The sequence below is a fragment of the Pongo pygmaeus genome, chromosome 1 (genome assembly GCF_028885625.2).
Source record: "Pongo pygmaeus isolate AG05252 chromosome 1, NHGRI_mPonPyg2-v2.0_pri, whole genome shotgun sequence".
NCBI lineage: Eukaryota > Metazoa > Chordata > Mammalia > Primates > Hominidae > Pongo > Pongo pygmaeus.
The window spans coordinates 108068281-108093837 of NC_072373.2; the positions used below are offsets into that span (position 1 = coordinate 108068281).

A 25557-nucleotide genomic window follows, 5' to 3' on the forward strand; every position below is an offset into this window, starting at 1 on the left:
TAGCTGGGCATGGTGGCATGCGCCTGTAGTCCCAGTTACTCAGGAGGCTGAGGCAGGAGAATTGCTTGCACCTGGGAGGCAGGGGTTGTGGTGAGCCAAGATTGTGCCACTGCACTCCAGCCTGGGCAATAGAGCGAGACTCTGTCTCAAAAAAAAAAAAAAAAAAAAAGCAATTAACTTTTGTATGTTAACCATGTATCCTGCAACCCTGCTGTACTCACTTGTTGGCTCTAGGAGTTTTTTTCTTTTTTTCTTTCTTTTTTTTTTTTTTAATTCTTTGGGATTTTCTACATAGTCAGGTCATCTGCAAATAAAAAGTTATCTTTATTTCTTCCCAATCCGTATATCCTTTACTTTTCTTTCTTCTATTATTGTACTAGCTAAGACTTCTAGTGCAATATTCCATAGGATTGGTGAGAGAGGACATCCTTACCTTGTTCCCAGTCTTAGGGGAAAAGTGTCTAATTTCTCATTGTTAAGTATGGTGTTGGTTATAGGTATTTTGTAGATGTTCTTCATCAAATTGAGGAAGTTTCTCTCCATTCCTAGTTTGCTGAGAGTTTTTATCATGAATGGGTGTTGTACAAACAACATTTTAACAAAAATAAAGGAAAAAGAAAGCAATCCTACTGCCTTAATAAATTGACCGGTTTTCTGTATTTTCACATTTTTTCTATTTCAAATAAATAAAGTATACTCAAAATAGACATGTCTAACAGGGAGAGGTTATACAAGTATAATTATATACCCATAGATAGACATAATATTACATATTTGGTGATTAGCATGTAAATTTAATTTTACAGTTCCCTTTTTACTTCAAGTTACATCATACACCATTTTTAATGTTCCTGCACAGACTTCAAAATCATAGTTTTTGGTGTCTCCAAATTCACTTTCCATAATTCATTAACTAATTCATTTCAAAGCATTTATTGCACATCCAATACACACCAGGTCCTGATAATAGAGATTTAAAGAAGGATATGGCTACTCTCAGGTTTCTCACAGTCATGGAAACAAATGCCTGATAATATAGTGTGTTTAAGTTATCTTTATAGAAATATGAACAGAGAGTTTTGGGAGCTTGGAGGATGAATAGGGGAACCTAATTCTCTGGAGAAATTAGAAAAGTCTTGTTGAAGGAAGTGACATTTAATGTAACTCTTGAAGGACAGGAAATTTTCCAGATGAAGTAATAGTAATATTTACAAAGTTTTAAAGTTGTGCAAGAGCCTAGAGTGTTTCTTTTTTTTTTTTTTTTAAGAGTGTTTCAGGAACAATTTAATGACTTAGAAATTTGAGATTAAATAAGGACAACACTGGATGAAGATTAAAAGATAAACCGGGCTAGATTGTGAAATGTGCTAAATTTCAAAATAAGGAATTATGTTTTCCATATGGAATCAAGAGAAACTATTCAGCAGTGGAGTGGCAGGATCTACTTTGTATTTATCAGAATACCCACGGAGTGGTGTGGAAGGTAAATTCTGCATGTTGAGGCTGGGCGCGGTGGCTCACGCCTGTAATCCCAGCACTTTGGGAGGCTGAGGCGGGCGGATCACGAGGTCAGGAGATCGAGTCCAGCCTGGCTAACATGGTGAAACCCCGTCTCTACTAAAAACACACAAAAAATTAGCCAGGCATAGTGGCGCGTGCCGGTAGGCCCAGCTACTCGGGAGGCTGAGGCAGGAAAATTGCTTGAACCCAGGAGGCAGAGGTTGCAGGGAGCTGAGATCGTGCTACTGCACTCCAGCCTGGCGACAGAGCGAGACTCCATCTCAAAAAAAAAAAAAAAAAAATTCTGCATGTTGAGATACTATAATTTACTAAACCATTCATCTATTTTGGGAACATTTAACATTGTTACTAATTAATTGCTATTTAAGTTATACAAAAATATATCTTTATGCATTTGACTTTATATTATTTTGCAATTTTTCTTAGGACAAAATTTTGGGAGATACATGTATCTTATTGAAGTCTTTTTGAGATAAATGTTGATGTATTTTATTAGTTTTGTTATACATTTTGTGAAACTTACATCTTATTCTGTATATCCCTTTCTCAATACAATTTGATATGCATCCATTAAACATTTATTGAGTGCTATTTATCATTGTGGATGCTGTGGGGAAAACCATGAGTACAATTCAAGGGGCTTACAATCTAGTTGGGGAGATAAGAAATACACTACAAAACATTATGGAGGTCTTTGAATCCTAAGCTGAGAAATAGGAACTTTATTCTACAGGAAATGGGGCAACATCTAAAATTTTAATTAGGGCAGAGATATAGTCCAGCCACACCTTAGAGAGAACATTTTGGTTGAAACAGGTAGGATAGATTAGAAGAAGAGACTTCAAAGGAGACTTATGAAAATGTTATTAGCAGTTAAAGAAATGAGATGTTGGATTATAGGTCAGAAAAATGGGAATGATCAATTTAGGATTCCTAGATTGAATAATTAAGCAATAAAAGTGGGAGAAAAACAATCCTAAAGGTGGACAAAGCCAACAAACACTCTCCTTTGTGGCTATTTAATGTTTCATAATACTCAATATCTCAATATCTGTTCATTTCTAGAATAAAAAAGGAGGAGGAGATCCAAATTGATTAAGGTGATTTTCCATAGTCAAAACAATTTTTGAAAATCTAAAAATTTGAAAACTCCTCATTTGTGAAATCTCTGTGATAGGTTGGGTAGGTTGCATCATTGCATTACTTTATGTGATCACCACAACAATGCTATAAGATAGTTAATAGGAAGTTTTTTTTTTCTTTTTCTTTTTTTTTTTTTTTTGAGACAGATTTTGCTCTTGTTGCCCAGGCTGGAGTGCAATGGCACGATCTCGGTCGCCGCAACCTCCTCCTCCCGGGTTCAAGCGATTCTCCTGCCTCAGCCCCCCGAGTAGCTGGGATTACAGGCATGCGCCACCACGCCCAGCTAATTTTGTATTTTTAGTAGAGACAGGGTTTCTCCATGTTGGTCAGGCTGGTCTCAAACTCCCGACCTCAGATGATCTACCCACCTCAGCCTCCCAAAGTGCTGGGATTACAGGCATGAGCCACCACGCCCGGCCTCAATAGGAAGTTTTTGAGGATGCAAAGAAGTTTGTTGTAGGGGAAAGAACACTGAATTGGGGATTAATGTCATCTAATGCAGTGCATCTCAGTTTGCATGAGCATCTGAATCACGTGAAGATTTTGCTAAGATGCAGGTTCTGATTCAGTAGCTCTGAGGTGGGGCCTGAGAGTCTGCATTTCTAACACCATCTCTCAAGTGAAGCCCCAGCTGCTAGTCTACAGACCACACTTTGGTAGTAAGGATCTAGAGCAGTGGTTCTCACATTTCAGTTGTTTTGTTGGGCATTTAGCTTGTCTCATTTTTGTATTATGAATAATGCTGGTATTAACATCCTTTAACATAAATCTTCCTAAGCGATGCTGAATATTTTTTTAAAAGGCTAGGTAAATTGCAAGGAGTTTCATATACATTTTAACACTGCTCTCCAGAAGTTGGAGATGTTATACTCTTTCCAGTATATGGAAACTGTTACACTCTTTCCTGTGTATCTTCCCATTTTGCCTCACTGTTACTCATTTGAAAGACTATTTATTACTCAGTGTTAGTAACTTTCTGTCCACATGTTTAGAACTTCAGCTGGGATAGAATAGAATAGGTAGAATTTCTGGGGACTGGCCACATATTTTCTGTCCCAGACATTCTATTCATGTGGTGAGGCTGGACTTCCTCATGCTATGGTGGTCTCATGGTAGTTGGATTTCTCATATGGCTGCTGGCTTCTACCAGAGCGAGCTTTCTGAGGCCCAGGCAGAATCTGCAAGGCTACTTATGAATTGGTCTTGGAAACCATTCAGTGTCATTTCAACTGTATGCTGTTGGTCAAAAGCAATTCATAAAGATAACTAAGATTCAAGGGGAAGGGACTACATAAGGGCACAAATACTGGAAGGTGTGTGTGTGTGTGTGTGATTTAATTGACACTTTCAGAAAACTTTTTCAGATGTTTATTGGCTATTTATAAAACATGAAGATGATTCTCAAGTTGCTGTGAATACTTTCTATTTATTGCAGGAAAATCCTGAAGAAGGAAGGGCCAGTATTTACAAATCAGTGATCATCAATACTTCTAAAGAGATGATGTGCTTCAGTGACTATCCAATCCCAGATCATTATCCCAACTTCATGCATAATGCCCAGGTCCTGGAGTATTTCAGGATGTATGCCAAAGAATTTGACCTTCTAAAGTATATTCGATTTAAGGTAGAAAATTGTGTGGGTATCTTTGTGTTTGAAGTTGTTTGCCAAGTAAATGAATAACGTGGTTTCAGTTACCAATGTTTACTTCTAAAGATTGGCTTGATTTGCACATGTATCTATCCTACCCAGGCAAAAACTCCATTCTTTGTCCTCCTTGCTCCTCAAAAATATTCAAGGGACGGTCTCTCTTTCATATATTTTGGCTGCAGATACAGGAAGCCACCTGGCAGAGTGTTTTCATTACCTTCATTTCACATTATTTGATTGCAATAAACAGATGAAGGGAAATGTTTTCCCCATTACAGAAGGGAACCGATAGGTATGAGAACTCTAAAACTCTCTAGTTCCACAACTTGTCCATTACTGCTTAGCCCTTTTGTACTTTCTGAAGTACTTTCCAATACATTTGTTTATATGAACATCATAAAAACCAAGTAAAGTATAGTTGTTGGGTAGTTAACTCTGGTGTAGAGGGGAGAACATGGAATTGCAGAATAAAAACCTGAATTCTGGTGCTTGCCCTACCACTAACTAACTTAGATGTTAGACAAGCAATTTCCTCAATTTCAATTTTTAAAAATTTTCTTGTTTGTAAAACAAGATGATTGTACTAGATCACTTCTATGGTTCCTTCCTGCTCTAAAGTATTCTAGGACTTTTCTATAATTTCTGATCATGACCATAAAAGAGTTTTATGGTCAGATATTTCTGACAGCTGGCAAAAAGCCCAAACCTTCTGCCTTCTGATCATCCTGCTAAGTCATGCCTTTTTCTGCTTAACGACAATAAGAAAATGAAAACATCTAGTGAACTTCTAAAGTAAGTCATTTACATTCCAGTGGTGCTTCTCTTCATTTAAACAATACTTATTGAATAAGTTTGCTACCATATTAAGCATTGAATATGCAAAGACAAAAAAGAAAAATCAGTAACTTTATAGTCTAGTTAAGGGGATAAAAAATGAAGAAAAATTTTATTATAAATATAATTAATAAAAATAGAGAGTTACGTGGGGACAAATGCTAGAGATCTATACGTTACAGCTCGGAGGAGAGATGTTGAACCCATCAGGACATGAAGTATCAGGTTCCAGGGAAGTTTTCTTAAAGTTTTCTTAAAGCTGAGTCTTGAAGGGTGAGTAGGAGTCTACCAAATAAGGAATAAAAGGGTGATCTAGGCAGAGGCACCAGCCTGTGTAAAAGAACATGATAGAGGCACTATAAATAGTGCTGGATGGCAAGTGCATGCAGGGGTGGTTTGTCTCTTTTTTTTTTTTTTTTTTTCCCAGACAGCATCTTGCTCTGTTGCCCAGGCTGGAGTACAGTGACACGATCTTGGCTCACTGCAACCTCCACCTCCCAAGTTCAAGCAATTCTCCCGCCTCAGCCTCCTGAGTAGCTGGGATTACAAGCATGTGCCACCACACCCGCTAATTTTTGTATTTGTAGTAGAGACGGGGTTTCGCCATGTTGGCCAGGTGAGTTTTGAACTCCTGACCTCAGGTGATCCACCTGGCTCAGCCTCCCAAAGTGCTGGGATTACATGCGTGAGCCACTGCACCAGGCCGGGGTGGTGTCTCTATTAGTCCATGAAGACATTATGGTCATCGGCCCTTAGAAGCACATAGTGTTTCCTTAACCTAAGTAGGGTAACCCATATTTTTTATTTTTTATAAAGCTAAAAATCATAACACTATCCTGTTTCACAGCCTCTTTCTTTATAGTTCCTTGTAAAATGGGTATTTATGGGAGCCAAAGGGAGATTCATTTATATAAAATGAGAGCCACTGAGGTGTTTTTCTACCCTACCAGGAAAAGGAGCCCTATAGCTCAGTCACTTATTTAAAGGTAGCCAGGAGAAGAGAACCTAGGGTAAGAAGACATCAGAAGGTCTCAGGACATATAGGGGTCAGGAGAAGAATAGGCATTTAGTGCATGGAGTGTCATAAAAGCACAGGAGAAGCCCAGGCTTTACTCAGATGTTACAGTGCCTTAGGACCTGGACCAAGAGACCTAGTGACTTGCACTTTTCTAGAAGAGGAGGGTACATTAGCCTGCCAACACTATGTTATTTTTTTCTGTCTTGTGGAAGTTTTCTCATTCTGACCACAGCCCAGAACAGTTCTTATTTGTGGAGTATGAAAATCAAATATCCCTGCATGGGTCCTATTATGTGATAGTGCCTGTGATATCAGCCCTTTGTGTAACACTATGCAAGGAGAGTCATGTCAGGGATGTCCCCTGTGGTTATCACTTTTCTTTTCAGACCACTGTGTGCAGTGTGAAGAAGCAGCCTGATTTTTCAACTTCAGGCCAATGGGAAGTGGTCACTGAATCTGAAGGGAAAAAGGAGATGAATGTCTTTGATGGAGTCATGGTTTGTACTGGCCATCACACCAATGCTCATCTACCTCTGGAAAGCTTCCCTGGTGAGCAGCTTACCGGGAAGGAAGACCCTTGACCCATGCCTGTGACCTGACCCCTGAGGAATGGGAGGATTGTGGTCTGAGTAATTCCTACTTTGGAATGAAGTAAGACTTATCCTAATTATTCTTGTTCCCCAGAAAGATGTTGGGGTAACTTGTATTACTGCCATTTTTGTAATTTTGGAGATTAGAGCGAAATTTGAGGTCTATTTAGTTTTACAATGACTTTAGTCATTGTATCAAATGACTGGAGTATCAAAAGGAAGAATGTGGAGTTCTTGAGGAGCATTAGGTTGAATGAGGAATTTTTCAGCAATAAACAGAAATATTGAGTTTCTAAGGAAGGAATGAAAGCTTGAAGAATTTCAGTCTTTGGCCTGGATTTTCATTAAAAAAAAAAAAAGCACTCTGTATACTCTAAAGTATATAAGAATATATGTGCCGTAAGTGAAATGGGAGTAGGTATTTAAGGGGATGAAAAGATAAAAGAGAATGGAGGTTTTCTGAGGCAGTTTGTATTTATATCTCTAAATCCAAAATACAAACACATCCTGAGTTAAGCAAAGTACATATGACAAGGAAATCACAAGGTACTACTCTGAGGCCATGGGAAAAGAAAATAAGCAAAAATACTGAGAAAGGCAAGAAAGTAGCTGAGTAAAGAGAACACTTGGAGAGTATACACTTAAACTTAAGTCTGCAAAAAGACTAAAGGACTTGACAAATGATATCTATCATGTAAACCATTACCCAATAATTATTTTCCCTTCTCTTGCAGGAATTGAGAAGTTCAAAGGGCAGTACTTCCACAGTCGAGACTATAAGACCCCAGAGGGATTCAATGGAAAGAGAGTCATTATAATTGGCATTGGGAATTCTGGAGGGGATCTGGCTGTAGAGATTAGCCAAACAGCCAAGCAGGTTTGAATCACTCAATTATTATTTACTTTGCTTAACTCTAGCTTCAGTTTCTCCAAGGAAGCTGCAGGTGGACCCAACAGAGAACAGGGATACCTGCACATAGCCCCTCAGTGACAGTGGCAAATGTAGGGCTTGGTTTCATTACCTCAGTTGGCAACATGGTGATTGGTGCTAATAGAGGAGTTAAGGCTACCAGTTAGAGTTCCATTGTGCAGCTAGCCTCACACCAAGGAACTGGATCGGCTAAAGTCTGGGCTCATTATCCTAATCAGGCATCTTCTCAGAGTGTGCCTCTCTGGCTTTGATAAAGACCAAGTAATTGCTGGGAGAGGTTGTTAGAGAGCAGTATTGAGAGCGAGGATCTTCAATTGGCCAGCAGAAGTGCTATGTTCTTACATAAAGGAAAGCATGCGTGATCATTGGAAAGTTTTCACTCATAGGATGGTGTGTGAATTTTCCTTTACACTCCCCAAATGGAGAAAAGTAGCAATTTTGTCTTCCCAAAGACAATGTGGGTATCCATATAGTGTCCAAACTGTAGCACATGCAAGCAGCTTGCCCCAGCCTTTGCGTACAGTTAGGTAACTCAGAATAACATTCATTTTAAAGCAATTATATCTCCTTGGCTTTTTGTTTTGTTTGTTTTGGTTTTTGTATAGCAGACTTTGAACTGAGAAGCAAGTGTCTTCACTATAAATTCCTGGAAAAAGACATGCCAATATTGTATTTTGTTATTAATGTCTGTGTTGAATCAAACTCTATTGGCAATAGGTAAATGTCTTGGTTGTTCTTTAGTAACTTTAATTAAGCCGTGCTTCTCTACAAAGATGTTTTAAATTGTTTTATTTTAATTAGAAGCTTAGTGCTACAATTCTGTTAAATGACTCTTACTCAACAACTTTGTTTGGAAAACACTTCTCATTACTATCCTCATCTATAATCACAATTATTTCATATGATACTTCATAAATTAATTCAACAGACATTTATCAGGAAATAATCATATAAACAAGGATTAAAAATAATTAAAGTAATTATATAAACAAGGGTTAAAACGTATGTGGGTGTTATGGTAGAAGAATGTGCAAAATGTGGAGTGGGGACCCATGGCGAGAGCCATCTTTAATATCATTGGCTTGTCAAATGGGCAGTTCTAAGGGAGCTTGGCCTTACCTGCCCTGGGGAATTGCAGGTTGCCATATAACAAAGCATTTCTGTATGGGTACAGATAAGGTGGCTGTGTCTGTGAGAAAGCCTGGGAAAATGCAAAGGAAAACTATGTCTGCATAGCAGAGGCAATACTGTCACACCACTAATGCAAGCTGAAGAAACTCAATTGCTGAGTTCTAACTTTTTGCTTTACTTGTAAATTGTATTCATGATGATTTGTTTATAAACCAAAAGCTTTAAATGGGCCTATATATTTCAGTATATCATGGAAGTTTTTCATATAATTCTTGTGGATGCTTTTGTAAAGAGAAAACATTCCTTTCTTTCAATATTAATTTCATATAAGATTACATTGATTAAATAATTTTCCTTATAAATCTGATTTGTAAATGTTATTTGCTTAAAACAAGGTATAGATGGAAAACTGAAATAAGAAATATGGCAGCCATTAAGCACTTATCAAGTATTTACTATATACCACACCTTTTACAAAAACACTACTTAATTATCACAACAGCCTTGCGATATATGTATTATTATTACTATTTCATAAATAGGAAACCTTTTAATTAGGGCTCTGAGCATTTTCATTACTCATCAGAAGTTATATAGCCGGCATACAAAATTGTTCAGTTTCTAAGACCATATATGCTCTTTCAACTGTGACTGTGGAAGTACATAATTATCACAGTGCTTACAGTCACTTTAGGCGAGATAAGATTTGTGAAGTAAACAATTATCCCTCTGTAGACAGGTCATCTTAGACAAAAAGACTATGAAGCAATGTGCTTATATAACTTACAATCTGGAAGCCATCTCCACAGAGTTTCATAATGTAGGAAAAGTGATTCTTTTGCCAGGCAACTGCATATCAAATCTTTATCAGTTCTGAACATGAACTTTAGCCAGCAGAGGACACAGAAAGACTGACTAGCTTCCTGTTGTTCTACTAGCAATCTTATTTTTCTCCATTAAATAATCAATCAAACATTTCTTAAGCACAGGTTTTGGAGTTAGTCAGACCTGGGTTGGAAATTCAGCTCTGCCACTTACTAGCTCTGTGATCTCAGGCAAGTTATTCATCCTTTCCATGCCCCTCATCTATAACATGGGTGTAATAATACTTTCCTCAAGAGGTTGTTGTAATATAGATGAAAGACCCAGCACAATAACTTAAAGGTCACAAATCCCAATAAATGGAAGTGATGATAATCTGCTGTCGATGTGTAGGCTTTATCTCCTACCCTTGAGAAAACACATTTGAAGGGACAGAAATTAGGAGTGTAGAAAGTTTAATATCAATAAAAATGATAAATAGCAGGGGTTTTCGTAATAATGCAAGCAGTGTCAATGGCAAAAGAATGAGGGTTTTAGATTAAATGGCCTCCAGCTGCTTTCAACTTTACCAGTACATGATTTTTAATGAGTTCTACAGGTGATAAGTGCTAGAGAAATTCAGAGGATGGAGAGAAAATTGTCAGCCTGAATAGTCAGTGGTTTCTTCATGGAGGAGGCAATCTTGATCTGGGTCTTAAAAATGAACAGGCTCCGGAGAGTTAAGAGGAAAGAAGGCATTTCAGGCAGGCATAATGGCACTAAACAGAAATACAATGGTGTATTAGAGCAAGACATATTCTTGGACCAATTTAGATACACCAGTAGATACACCAATTTAATTGTAAGTTTAATGTTTGGGAAGGAAAATGGCAGGAAATAAACATAAAAACCCACAAAGATTGTGCAGGGGCTAAAAAGCCAGACTAATGAGTTTGAACGCTTTTTTTTTTTTTTTTTTTTTTTGAGACGGAGTCTCGCTCTGTCGCTCAGGCTGGAGCGCAGTGGTGCGATCTTGGCTCACTGCAAGCTCCGCCTCCCAAGTTAACGCCATTCTCCTGCCTCAGCCTCCGGAGTAGCTGGGACTACAGGCACCTGCAACCACGCCCGGCTAATTTTTTGTATTTTTAGTAGAGACGGGGTTTTTTCGTATAGACGGGGTTTCACTCTGTTAGCCAGGATGGTCTCGATCTCCTGACCTCGTGATCCGCCCGCCTCGGTCTCCCAAAGTGCTGGGATTACAGGCGTGAGCCACCATGCCCGGCCTGAAATGATTCTTGAAGAAAATGGGGGTGCTTTTGAAGGTTTACGAATCTGAGTGACAAAAGCAAACAATTTCTTCCATGCCCCAGGTTTTCCTCAGCACCAGGAGAGGGGCTTGGATCCTGAATCGTGTAGGGGACTACGGATACCCTGCTGATGTGTTGTTCTCTTCTCGACTTACATATTTTATGCGGAAGATCTGTGGCCAATCATTAGCAAACAAATATGTGGAAAGAAAGATAAGCCAAAGGTTTGACCATGAAATGTTTGGCCTGAAGCCTAAACACAGGTATGTTCCCAGGAGGGGAGTGCAGGGATAATGGCCAAAGCACAAGAATAAGGACTCTTCACACTGGCTAATAGTAGAGCTACCTCTACCCATACATTAAGAAAACCCATAGTGGCTGAGCATGGTGGCTCACACCTGTAATCCCAGCACTTTGGGAGGTGGAGGCGGGTGGATCACCTGAGCTCAGGAGTTTGAGACCATCCTGGCCAACATGGTGAAACCCCATCTCTACTAAAAATACAAAATTAGCCAGGTGTGGTGGCACCTGTCTGTAGTCCCAGCTATTCAGGAGGCTGAGGCAGGAGAATCACCTGAGCCCTGGAGGCAGAGGTTGCAGTGAGCTGAGATTGCACCACTGCACTCCAGCCTGGGCAACAGAGCGAGACTCTGTCTCAAAAAAAAAAAAAAGAAAAAGAAAAGAAAGCCTATAGACTCATAGAATCTGAAATCAGATTTCTAACTTGTACCCACAGATGTCCAAGATCTATTGGTCTGTGGGTTTTTAGTCTACAATTCTCTTTGGCAGTAACCCTTTTCTCATTCCCCCAGGTTCTTTTTGCTTGATGCCCAACAACAAAATGATAGCTGAGGACAGTGCATCATTTACTCATTGAGTACCTGTTATGAGCCAGGCATCATACATGGGCATGAAATGCAGATAGAAAAGACATAATAGTAATAGTAATAGAAATAACACTCACCTTTCTGAGGACTTTCTATAAGATAAGCACAGTGCTAAATGAGTTACATGCAGTATCTCACTTAATCCTCACAATAGCCCTATAAGTTGGTACTATTTTTGTTTCACAGTGAGGAGGTCTATGCAAACCTACCCCAAAGGCTGAGGAAGCTGAGAGGCTGAAGAAAGAAGCTGACAGATTCAGTTTCTTACAAACATTTCATAGGGACTTACAGACAGAAGCCATGTCTGTCTCAGGCAGTGGTGAGACAAGATGGTAGATCCCCATACCATTACCTCCCGACCCAGGGATGATATACCACAGGGGAGGGGCACACATACTTCAGAGCGAATAGGTAGGAGTTTGCCCTAAGGGTGGGATTTACAGTAAGCACATACTATTAAACAACAGATTAACTGGAAATCTCAGAGGTATTCCTGGAACCAGCGTTGATCAGAAGTCAATATGGTAGATTAGCATCTAAGATGGAGTTGCTTTGGCCTCCACAATTTTTAATCTACATTTTACAAATATAAAAACTGAGATGTAGAGAAACTAAGTAATTTTCCCGAGGGCAACAGAAATAATAAATGGCAGACTCAATAAATAGATCTTACCTTAAATACTATAATAAGAAGAAAGAGGACAGATTATGATTAAGAAATACATAGAGCGCTATGAAAGTACAAAGGATGGGGTCCTCACAGAACCAGGAAGGGAAAACAGTTCTAGAGGCTGATTCTAAATTTATTTTCCCTCCAACTTTTTATTTTTGAAAATGTTCAGATCTACAGAAAAGTTGCAAAATAATAAGTACAATGAGCACCCATATATCCTTCACCTGGATTCACCTGTTAAGTTTGCTATATTTGCTTCCTCTCTTTCCCCATCTCTGTAGATAGATCCATACATATAGAGCATACATATACAAGTACATTTTTTTCTGAAACCATTTGAGTACGTTGCAGTCATTAAGACACTTTAAATACTTCAGTGTATATTGTATAAGAAAAAGGGCATTCTCCTACATAACCATCATATAATTATCACACGTGGGAAATTTAACATTGATAAAATACATTATCTAATACATTGGCAATATCCCCAGTTGCCCCAATAGTATTTTTTATAGCTTTAAAAAAATCTTTTTAAATCTAGTATCCTGTCAGGTAATCAATCACACCATTACATTTAGTTGTCATGTCTCTTTAATCTCTCTTTTTTATATATATATGTTTTTTTATTATACTTTAAGTTCTAGGGTACATGTGCACAACGTGCAGGTTTGTTACATATGTATACATGTGCCATGTTGGTGTGCTGCACCCATTAACTCGTCATTTACATTAGGTATATCTCCTAATGCTATCCTTCCCCCCTCTTCCCACCCCGCAACAGGCCCTGGTGTGTGATGTTCCCCTTCCTGTGTCCAAGTGTTCTCATTGTTCAGTTCCCACCTGTGAGTAAGAACATGCAGTGTTTGGTTTTTTGTCCTTGTGATAGTTTGCTGAGAATGATGGTTTCTAGCTTCATCCATGTCCCTACAAAGGACATGAACTCATCATTTTTTATGGCTGCATGGTATTCCATGGTGTATATGTGCCACATTTTCTTAATCCAGTCTATCATTGTTGGACATCTGGGTTGGTTCCAAGTCTTTGCTATCTTGAATAGTGCCACAATAAACATAGGTGTGCATGTGTCTTTATAGCAGCATGATTTATAATCCTTTGGGTATATACCTAGTAATGGGATGGCTGGGTCAAATGGTATTTCTAGTTCTTTTTGAGGAATCGCCACACTGTCTTCCACAATGGTTGAACTAGTTTACAGTCCCACCAACAGTGTAAAAGTGTTCCTATTTCTCCATATCCTCTCCAGCACCTGTTGTTTACTGACTTTTTAATGATCGCCATTCTAACTGGTGTGAGATGGTAACTCATTGTGGTTTTGATTTGCATTTCTCTGATGGCCAGTGATTATGAGCCTTTTTTCATGTGTCTGTTGGCTGCATAAATGTCTTCTTTTGAGAAGTGTCTGTTCATATCCTTCGCCCACTTGTTGATGGGGTTGTTTGTTTTTTTCTTGTAAATTTGTTTGAGTTCTTTGTAGATTCTGGATATTAGCCCTTTGTCAGATGAGTAGATTGCAAAAATTTTCTCCCATTCTGTAGGTTGCCTGTTCACTCTGATGGTAGTTTCTTTTGCTGTGCAGAAGCTCTTTAGTTTAATTAGATCCTATTTGTCAATTTTGGCTTTTGTTGCCATTGCTTTTGTTGTTTTAGACATGAAGTCCTTGCCCATGCCTATGTCCTGAATGGTATTGCCTAGGTTTTCTTCTAGGGTTTTTATGGTTTTAGGTCTAACATGTAAGTCTTTAATCCATTTTGAATTAATTTTTGTATAAGGTGTAAGGAAGGGATTCAGTTTCAGCTTTCTACATATAGCTAGCCAGTTTTCCCAGCACCATTTGTTAAATAGGGAATCCTTTCCCCATTGCTTGTTTTTGTCAGCTTTGTCAAAGATCAGATAGTTGTAGATATGTGGTATTATTTCTGAGGGCTCTGTTCTGTTCCATTGGTCTATATAAGAAATAATTCTCTCTTTGACATGGGCTTTCTTTTTAAGAACCCAAGGCATTGTTTTGTAGAGAGTCTCTAAATTTAGACTTGCATAGTTTTTTTCCTTTATTATATTCAGGTTAAATGTTTTTGACACATATACTACATAGGGGATGTTGATCTTAGTGGGTCACATCAAGAGCCACAGTATGTCAGTTTATCTCACAGTAATGATGCTAAATTTGACCACTTAGATAAGGTGGTATAGATACCACCAAGTTTCTCCACTATATTTTTTCCCTTTGAAGTTAATCAGTGGGGTGACATTTGGAGATTGTGTTTCCTAAAAACCTTTCCCCTAATTATTTTAGCATGCATGTTTTTGGTGGTTGCAAAATAAATTGAGGCTTTGTTGAATAATAGGAGATAGCCAAACAAATAGAGCAAGGGTATAGCATTCTAATTATAAAAACAAAGTCTTGGAATAGCAAAAAATACATTATGCTCCAGGACCTGCATGTAGTCTGGTATGGCTGGACTATATAGCAAAGATGGAAGAGTGACAGAATGTATCTCCAGGTTTATCAGGCATGAAAACCTTTGGTTCCTCCACGGTCTTCGGAGCGGTCACGTGAACGGCTTCCTGCAGGCTGGCCATGGCGCTTCACGTTCCCAAGGCTCCGGGCTTTGCCCAGATGCTCAAGGAGGGAGCAAAACACTTTTCAGAATTAGAGGAGGCTGTGTATAGAAACATACAAGCTTGCAAGGAGCTTGCCCAAACCACTCGTACAGCATATGGACCAAATGGAATGAACAAAATGGTTATCAACCACTTGGAGAAATTGTTTGTGACAAATGATGCAGCGACTATTTTAAGAGAACTAGAAGTACAGCATCCTGCTGCAAAAATGATTGTAATGGCTTCTCATATGCAAAAGCAAGAAGTTGGAGATGGCACAAACTTTGTTCTGGTATTTGCTGGAGGTCTCCTGGAATTAGCTGAAGAACTTCTGAGGATTGGCCTGTCAGTTTCAGAGGTCATAGAAGGTTATGAAATAGCCTGCAGAAAAGCTCATGAGATTCTTCCTAATTTGGTATGTTGTTCTGCAAAAAACTTTCGAGATGTTGACAAAGTCTCATCTCTACTTCGTACCTCCATAATGAGTAAACAATATGGTAATGAAGTATTTCTGGCCAAGCTTATTGTTCAGGCATGCGTATCTATTTTTCCTGATTCTGGCCATTTCAAAGTTGATAACATCAGAGTTTGTAAAATTCTGGGCTCTGGTATCAGTTCCTCTTCAGTATTGCATGGCATGGTTTTTAAGAAGGAAACCGAAGGTGATGTACATCTGTCAAAGATGCAAAAATAGCAGTGTACTCTTGTCCTTTTGATGGCATGATAACAGAAACTAAGGGAACAGTGTTGATAAAGACTGATGAAGAATTGATGAACTTTAGTAAGGGAGAAGAAAATCTCATGGATGCATAAGTCAAAGCTATTGCTGATACTGGTGCAAATGTCATAGTAACAGGTGGCAAAGTGGCAGACATGGCTCTTCATTATGCAAACAAATATAATATCACGTTAGTGAGGCTAAACTCAAAATGAGATCTCCGAAGACTCTGTAAAACAGTTGGTGGCTACAGCTCTTCCTAGATTGACACCTCCTGTCCTTGAAGAAATGGGACACTGTGACAGTGTTTACCTCTCAGAAGTTAGAGATACTCAGGTGGTGGTTTTTAAGCATGAAAAGGAAGATGGTACCATTTCTACCATAGTACTTCGAGGCTCTACAGACAATCTGATGGATGACATAGAAAGGGCAGTAGATGATGGTGTTAATACTTTCAAAGTTCTTACAAGGGATAAATGTCTTGTACCCGGAGGTGGAGCAACAGAAATTGAATTAGCCAAACAGATCACATCATATGGACAGACATGTCCTGGACTTGAACAGTATGCTATTAAGAAGTTTGCTGAGGCGTTTGAAGCTATTCCCTGTGCACTGGCAGAAAATTCTGGAGTTAAGGCCAGTGAAGTAATCTCTAAACTTTATGCAGTACATCAAGAAGGAAATAAAAATGTTGGATTAGATACTGAGGCTGAAGTCTGCTGTAAAGGACATGTTGGAAGCTGGTATTCTAGATACTTACCTGGGAAAACACTGGGCTATCAGATTCGCTACTAATGCTGCAGTCACTATACTTAGAGTGGATCAGGTCATCATCGCAAAACCAGATGGTGGGCCCAAGCCTGCAAGTGGGAAGAAAGACTGGGATGATGACCAAAATGATTGAAATTGGCTTAATTTTTACTGTAGGTGAAGGCTGTATTTGTAGTAGTACTCTAAGAATCAGGTGATGTTTTCTTATTCTCCTTAAATTAAGAGGTATTTTGTGTTTGTATTCTTGGCTGGATGTTATAATAAACATATTGTTACTGTCAAAAAAAAAAAAAAAGAAAACCTTTGGTCTACTAAATGAAAAGTATGGAATGAAGATAGTCCAAAGCCATTCAAAGATTTAGGCAAGTGAGTAACACAGTAATACCTACATTTTAGAAAGACCATTTTGAAAATGGTGTGGGAGTGGGATGGGACAGGAGGTCCTAAAGACAATTGTATCATCTGGTTGAGATAACAAGTAGATAAAACTATTTTGGGGATGTTAAGAGGAGAAAGGGAAAAGGCTTGGTGACCAGATACATAACTCATGGTTTTGTGGGTTGGGCAATAATATGGATGGATGGTGGTATTGCTGGTGAAAAGGAGTAGGTTTGGAGAAAAAGACGAAATCATGAGGTTGGAATGCAGAACACAATCGACCTAGTGTCAAAGCATAACTAAATGCAACAAACCAGTAGTGGTAATTTAAACATATAAAATTCCTGAGGCCAGGACAGCTCTGTCTGAAGATGAGTTAATATAATATTCAGGCATTAAGACTGCTTTTTAGGCCAGGTGCCGTGGCTCACGCCTGTAATCCCAGCACTTTGGGAGGCCGAAGTGGAAGGATCACGAGGTCAGGAGTTCGAGACCAGCTTGGCCAACATGGTGAAACCCCGTCTCTACTAAAAATACAAAAATTAGCCAGGCACGGTGGCAGGTGCCTGTAGTCCAAGCTACTCGGGAGGCTGAGACAGGAGAATCGCTTGAACCTGGGAGGTGGAGGTTGCAGTGAGCCAAGATCATGCCACTGCATTCCAGCTTGGGCAAAAGAGTGAGACTCTGTCTCAAAAAAAAAAAAAAGACTGCTTTTTAGAAAGATCCACGATACTAGAAACCAGCCTTATTATTATTAAAAGTAATGGCAAAAAATAAGCAATTACTTTTGCACCAACCCAATGTTTCCAGTATCCGTATCCTATGCTGTCCCTAGGAAACAATAACAAGCCCAAAGTATACCAAGATAATTCATTGAAAACAACTTTGAGATAAATTCTAAAATCCTAGGCTGTGTATCATTAGACAAGTCACATAACTTTTCTAGGCCTCAATTTCCTCATTTATAAAACCTGGATAATGACACTCATTCTGCTTCCTTCATAGAGTTTTGTGAGAGTCAAGTTAATGCATGTAAAAGCAACTTATAAACTGTAAATTGCTACATGCATGTAATTTATTATACAGTTTGGAAAACAGTGGCCTAAACCTAGCTCTTGAGCTTTTGAAACTGGAAATGAGACTGAACAGAATGTTGACAGCTTAGTTCTGTCAGACTTCTTGATATGAGGATACAAACTATTGACCTGTGGCCTTATCATATCACACACAGAATATTACTGTTACTCGAGAAATCATATATGCACTCCTCAAACAAAGCTCTTCCTTCACTCCTCCAACACTCTCCCTTTCAGTGCATCCAGGGTCCAACTTCAGATCTGATCTTGATCTGTGCCAACCTAGTGTAAATTAGACCTTTCCAAACTTCATGCATAGACCAAGGGGAAGATTATTGGCATACTGTTTACCTCCACCAAAGCAAAATTTTACTTAGATGGTACTGATTTCTCTTTCTCTCATTTCTCCACTTGATCTTTGTCACCACTCACAGAGCTCTGAGTCAGCATCCAACCGTAAATGATGACCTGCCAAATCGTATCATTTCTGGCTTGGTGAAAGTGAAAGGAAATGTGAAGGAATTCACAGAGACAGCTGCCATATTCGAGGATGGCTCCAGGGAGGATGACATTGATGCTGTTATCTTTGCCACAGGCTATAGCTTTGCCTTTCCGTTTCTGGAAGATTCCGTCAAAGTGGTCAAAAACAAGATATCCCTGTATAAAAAGGTCTTCCCTCCTAACCTGGAAAGGCCAACTCTTGCAATCATAGGCTTGATTCAGCCCTTAGGAGCCCTTATGCCCATTTCAGAGCTCCAAGGACGCTGGGCCGCTCAGGTATTTAAAGGTAAGTGACCATGCAAATAGACTACTTAATACTTAGTGATATGTTTACCTCTGTTTAGGTACTTGTTTTTAAATAGCTAGAGATAGCATGTATTATTACAACAGTGCCTAGCACAAAGTTAGTACAGAAAAATTTATTTTTGAGTGAATCTAAAGTAGCAATTTATAACCATGGACATACATCATACCTGGGAAATTTTTCCAACCTATGCATGCTTTGACACCATCCCTGCTGATGCTTATTTAGTTAGTCTGGGGTGGGGCAGTCATAACATCTTTGGGAAAAATATTCCCCAGTAATTCCAATGTGTACTCCAAATTAGAATTTACTCATCTAGATTTTAGGCAACTGGCATATATTTGTGAAGTAAAATAGTTTTATCTTCTTTCATTACAGATAAAATAAAATATAGAAATAGTATGACTTGATTTCAGCCAAAAATTAAGACCTGGTTGGAGACTAGTCAATATTGTAGGATATTCAATCTCCCAAATTCTCACTTTTCTCCTTTTGTGTCCCCTCTTTCAGTTTTGGCTAGGAATATATGGAAAAAAAAATGGGGAATAGGTTTCATATGAGTCAGTAGAATGATATAGCTTCCAAAGAAATAATTAAATCTAGCATCATTAAAAAACTATAATGTCCTAGAACATTACAACTGTTGTTCTCTAAACTGGCCAGACCACACCTAATGATACATTTTAAAAGTGAAGCTGGAGTGCGTTTAATAAGGAGAGAGATAAAAATTTTTTAAGGGATTTGAAAACATGCCATCTGAAGTACAACTGAAAAAGCTGGAGAGAGATTTAGCCTGGAGAAGATAAACTTCAGGAGAGATATGAGAATTTCCTTCAAACATCTGAAGGGAAGGCCCATGGAAGAAGGATTAGATTTACTCAGTATAGCTTCAAAGGGTCAAACCAGAATCAAGGAGTGAAATCTTGAGGGTTACACATCAGCTTACCATTAAGAAAAAAATCCAAACCCTTTTTCCTATCAGCCAATGCCATTTCATGATGGAACCGGCTGCCTCTGAAATTCTAAGCAGAAAAGGAAAAGGATGCCAAATGACTGAATGCTTACTGGGCCGGGGCAGGAGAGGGGGAAGGTATGGAGTAGATTCAAGCCTCAGGATAGAGAGAAACAAGATGATGTTTAAGGGTCCTTCTAAAGAAGAAATTCACTGATTCTATGGTTGTTATAACAAAATTTGCTATTGTTACTAGCATTTAATTAAAACTACTCGAGTTCCTGTTGGAATTACACCTTTTTTGTTTTCCCTAGTGAAAATCTTCACAGTTGCAGAGAAAAAAAGAACCAATGGTATTAGAGTTGATAGTTCAACAACCTTTCTAAATTTCCCCAAATTTCCATTACTTCCAGTCCTATCCAGCAGATTATGTACTACCTGAGAGAACTATACAAGCAGTCAAAGGCAAATAGCCCATTAAGTTGGCCTAATTCTAGTCATATTAAAGTGATCTTTTAATTGGGTCAATTACATAAGGGGAGAACAGTTCATTAAAACAGGCCACAGCATCTTAGTATACTTTAAGCAACTGGGACTCTTTTCCGAGACCAAGTGAATTCTTGAGAGGAAATAGAGAAAATGAGTATTTGCAAGAGTCTGCATTATGGCTATGAGATTATGGGATCTTAGGGAAAATGTACAAAAAGCCCAGCTTCCTATGCTAGCAGAAGCCTAGTGCTAATTCCTCCAGCTTTTTTCTAACACCTAGAAGGAAGAAATCTTCAGAATTCTATAACTTTACCAGACTTCCAACAGGAACCCTGGGTTTTTTATTCTGTCCATGGCCAATCTGTCTGCCTCCCACATTCTTGCCTTTCTCTTCCCTGAATTATCCCTTCACTATGCCAATTTTAAACCCTCTGGATTAGCTTGTTTTTCCCATTTTTTTCATGTCTGCCCAACAAAGCCTGCCTCCTTCCCTGTCTCTCCCCTACCAAGCCCCATTTTCCTTCTTCTTCTGTTCTCTGGAATTATTGTTCTCTTGTCAAGAAAATATTCTACTCTTTTCTAGAACACTGAATTTACTTCCTTGCCTTGACTGAAATGAAACATAGTTTCTTTTTTGATTGCCTCTTTTGCAGCCCTTGCAAGTGTTTTATTTTCACTCAGCAACTTTCTTTCCTTGAAAACTATATCAAGTTACACCAAATCTCTGGATCACAAGAAGGCATTATGTCATAGCCTGGCATTAAAGTTCCTCCACAAATTGGATACAACCTCCAACTTCCGGCCCATCTTTCTTTTTTTTTTTTTTTTTTTTTGAGACCGAGTCTTGCTCTGTCGCCCAGGCTGGAGTGCAGTGGCGCTATCTCGGCCCACTGCAAGCTCCACCTCCCAGGTTCAGGCCATTCTCCTGCCTCAGCCTCCCGAGTAGCTGGGACTACAGGTGTCTGCCACCACGCCCGGCTAGTTTTTTTGTATTTTTAGTAGAGACAGGGTTTCACCATGTTAGCCAGGATGGTCTCCATCTCTTGACCTCGTGCCACCCACCTCAGCCTCCCAAAGTGCTGGGATTACAGGCATGAGTCACTGTACCCAGCCTCAGGCCCATCTTTCACTAGTCTTTACCATACTTCCTACAATACTCTAGATGCACTGGATGACGTACCCACTAAGCAGCAAACACAGCAGGTACCTTGTACCCTGTGCTTTTGCTTCCACTGTCCTTTCTTCTTGATATGCCCTCCTTTTACTTTTTATTTGTATAGGAAAAGTCTATGCATATTTCTTCCCTCCCTTTGTAATATAGTGATAGCTCCTTAAGTAAAGGACTCATGTATATTTGCCTTTGTATTGCAAGCCTAGACTCCACTGATCCCACAGAAATACAAACTACCATCAGAGAATACTACAAACACCTCTCCGCAAATAAACTAGAAAATCTAGAAGAAATGGATAAATTCCTTGACACATACACACTCCCAAGACTAAACTAGGAAGAAGTTGAATCTCTGAATAGACCAATAACAGGCTCTGAAATTGTGGCAATAATCAATAGCTTACCAACCAAAAAGAGTCCAGGACCAGATGGATTCACAGCCAAATTCTACCAGAGGTACAAGGAGGAACTGGTACCATTCCTTCTGAAACTATTCCAATCAATAGAAAAAGAGGGAATCCTCCCTAACTCATTTTATGAGGCCAGCATCATCCTGATACCAAAGCCTGGCAGAGACACAACAAAAAAAGAGAATTTTAGACCAATATCCTTGATGAACATTGATGCAAAAATCCTCAATGAAATACTGGCAAACAGAATCCAGCAGCACATCAAAAAGCTTATTCACCATGATCAAGTGGGCTTCATCCCTGGAATGCAAGGCTGGTTCAACATACGCAAATCAATAAATGTAATCCAGCATATAAACAGAACCAAAGACAAAAACCACATCATTATCTCAATAGATGCAGAAAAGGCCTTTGACAAAATTCAACAACCCTTCATGCTAAAAACTCTCAATAAATTAAGTATTGATGGGACGTATCTCAAAATAATGAGAGCTATCTATGACAAACCCACAGCCAATATCATACTGAATGGGCAAAAACTGGAAGCATTCCCTTTGAAAACTGGCACAAGACAGGAATGCCCTCTCTCACCACTCCTATTCAACAGAGTGTTGGAAGTTCTGGCCAGGGGAATTAGGCAGGAGAAGGAAATAAAGGGTATTCAATTAAGAAAAGAGGAAGTCAAATTGTCCCTGTTTGCAGATGACATGATTGTATATCTAGAAAACCCCATCGTCTCAGCCCAAAATCTCCTTAAGCTGATAAGCAACTTCAGCAAAGTGTCAGGATACAAAATCAATGTACAAAAATCACAAGCATTCTTATACACCAATAACAGACAGAGAGCCAAATCATGAGTGAACTCCCATTCACAATTGCTTCAAAGAGAATAAAATACCTAGGAATCCAACTTACAAGGGATGTGAAGGACCTCTTCAAGGAGAACTACAAACCACTGCTCAATGAAATAAAAGAGGATACAAACAAATGGAAGAACATTCCATGCTCATGGGTAGGAAGAATCAATATCGTGAAAATGGCCACACTGCCCAAGGTAATTTATAGATTCAATGCCATCCCCATCAAGCTACCAACGACTTTCTTCACAGAACTGGAAAAAAACTACTTTAAAGTTCATATGGAACCAAAAAAGAGCCCGCATCACCAAGTCAATCCTAAGCCAAAAGAACAAAGCTGGAGGCATCACACTACCTGACTTCAAACTATACTACAAGGCTACAGTAACCAAAACAGCATGGTACTGGTACCAAAATGGAGATATAGATCAATGGAACAGAACAGAGCCCTCAGAAATAACACCACATATCTACAACCATCTGATCTTTGACAAACCTGACAAAAACAAGCAATGGGGAAAGAATTCCCTATTTAATAAATGGTGCTGGGAAAACTGGCTAGCCATATGTAGAAAGCTGAAACTGGATCCCTTCCTTACATCTTATACAAAAATTAATTCAAGATGGATTAAAGACTTACATGTTAGACCTAAAACCATAAAAACCCTAGAAAAAACCTAGGCAATACCATTCAGGACATAGGCATGGGCAAGGACTTCACATCTAAAACAACAAAAGCAATGGCAACAAAAGCCAAAATTGACAAATAGGATCTAATTAAACTAAAGAGCTTCTGCACAGCAAAAGAAACTACCATCAGAGTGAACAGGCAACCTACAAAATGGGAGAAAATTTTCACAACCTACTCATCTGACAAAGGGCTAATATCCAGAATCTACAATGAACTCAACAAATTTACAAGAAAAAAACAACCCCATAAAAAGTGGGTGAAGGATATGAACAGACACTTCTCAAAAGAAGACATTTATGCAGCCAAAAGACACATAAAAAAATGCTCATCATCACTGGCCACCAGAGAAATGCAAATGAAAACCACAATGAGATACCATCTCACACCAGTTAGAATGGCAGTCATTAAAAAGTCAGGAAAAAATAGGTGCTGGAGAGGATGTGGAGAAATGGGAACACTTTTACACTGTTGGTAGGACTGTAAACTAGTTCAACCATTGTGGAAGTCAGTGTGGCGATTCCTCAGGGATCTAGAACTAGAAATACCATTTGACCCAACCATCCCATTACTGGGTATATACCCAAAGGATTATAAATCATGCTGCTATAAAGACACATGAACACGTATGTTTATTGCGGCACTATTCACAATAGCAAAGTCTTGGAACCAACCCAGATGTCCAGCAATGATAGACTGGATTAAGAAAATATGGCACATATACACCATGGAATACTACGTAGCCATAAAAAATGAAGAGTTCATGTCCTTTGTAGGGACATGGATGAAACTGGAAACCATCATTCTGAACAAACTATCACAAGGACAAAAAACCAAACACCACATGTTCTCACTCATAGGTGGGAATTGAACAATGAGAACACTTGGACACAGGAAGGGGAACATCACACACACTCTGGGGACTGTTGTGGGGTTGAGGGGAGGGATAGCATTAGGAGATGTACCTAATGCTAAATGACGAGTTAATGGGTGCAGCACACCAACATGGCACATGTATACATATGTAACAAACCTGCACATTGTGCACATGTACCCTAAAACTTAAAGTATAATAAAAAAAAAAGAATTTATTTTTACTTCATTCTCTTTCTGTTGATATAAGGCCCCTTTGTCATCAAGAATACAAGTGCAGCTGTTTTCCCACTCCCCTGCCCTTTAACTTTGTAACTAATTTTCCATATACCTTTAAGGCCATATTCTCATGTCCATATTTCATTTCCCAACTGAAAGACTACATTAGGGAGGAGGCAGGTATTGGTTGGAAGTCAGAGTAGGGGAAATCTCTTCCAAAGACAAAGAAGAATAAGTAGAGTAAGCTACAGATGTTAATATTATATTGTGGTGGTAGTAGAGTAAGGTGATCAAGTGAATTGTAACCTCCTTGAGTACAGGAAACTTATCCTGTATTTCTTTGAATTCTCCATAGCATAGTATTGTTTATAGGATTATTGTTCCTACTGAGGTAATTTTACAGTTAAAATTTTAATTTTTATCTTTAGGGCTAAAGACATTGCCCTCACAGAGTGAAATGATGGCAGAAATATCTAAAGCTCAAGAGGAAATTGACAAAAGGTAAGAAACTCTCCCAGGAAGATATATGGTTACATTTCTACTTATTTCTTAATAAAAGAAATATTGTACTGTATTTAACTGCATCATGTTAGATTAAGGATTTAGATTCTATTGTGAAGAAAAAAAGAAAAATAGTTTGTGACAATAGAATGGAGAAATAGCACTAGTAGTCTAAATATGGGTAAGAAAAGAGAGAAAAGTTTTAGGTGTCTAAAATCATATGTTTAATGCCTTAAAAAAAGTCACATAGGAAAACGCATATGGAAATAAAATCAGAAGGCAGAAGGTATATTATTTTTGTGAGGATTACTTGAAGTGCTAGTAGACTTGCCAGAGGAAGGAATAGTGACAGTAAATGAATGAGAGGTAGCTATGGGTGAATTACAAATCTGTAGGTAGATTTACAAGTCTGCAGTGGCCACTTTGCTGGCAATGCTCATGTGACAGCACACTCAAGTCACAGTGGCTCATGGTATGAATAGTCCATGTGAGTTGGGAACATGGTAACAGCCAGCTGCTTAGTGTTTTGATGAACACAGTCAT

General features: G+C 38.8%; 2 protein-coding genes and 1 pseudogene across 8 annotated transcripts in view; all 3 read left to right on the forward strand.

Moving 5' to 3' along the window:
* The window catches only part of LOC129015142 (neuroblastoma breakpoint family member 11-like), a 2260169-nt gene that overhangs the window by 1119138 nt on the left and 1115474 nt on the right, over positions 1 to 25557 (forward strand).
* The window catches only part of FMO5 (flavin containing dimethylaniline monoxygenase 5), a 52263-nt gene that overhangs the window by 23333 nt on the left and 3373 nt on the right, over positions 1 to 25557 (forward strand). For 6 of the 7 annotated variants that reach the window (XM_063664064.1, XM_063664089.1, XM_063664099.1 and 3 more), the window contains exons 3-8: positions 4100 to 4288; positions 6551 to 6713; positions 7489 to 7631; positions 10988 to 11187; positions 18484 to 18836; positions 24942 to 25014. In XM_063664064.1, coding sequence (XP_063520134.1) covers positions 4100 to 4288; positions 6551 to 6713; positions 7489 to 7631; positions 10988 to 11187; positions 18484 to 18836; positions 24942 to 25014 — 1121 coding nt within the window. The remainder of the gene's footprint in view (positions 1 to 4099; positions 4289 to 6550; positions 6714 to 7488; positions 7632 to 10987; positions 11188 to 18483; positions 18837 to 24941; positions 25015 to 25557) is intronic. The other variant, XM_063664105.1, reaches the window with a different exon arrangement.
* Positions 14990 to 17506, forward strand: LOC129028475 (T-complex protein 1 subunit theta-like; annotated as a pseudogene).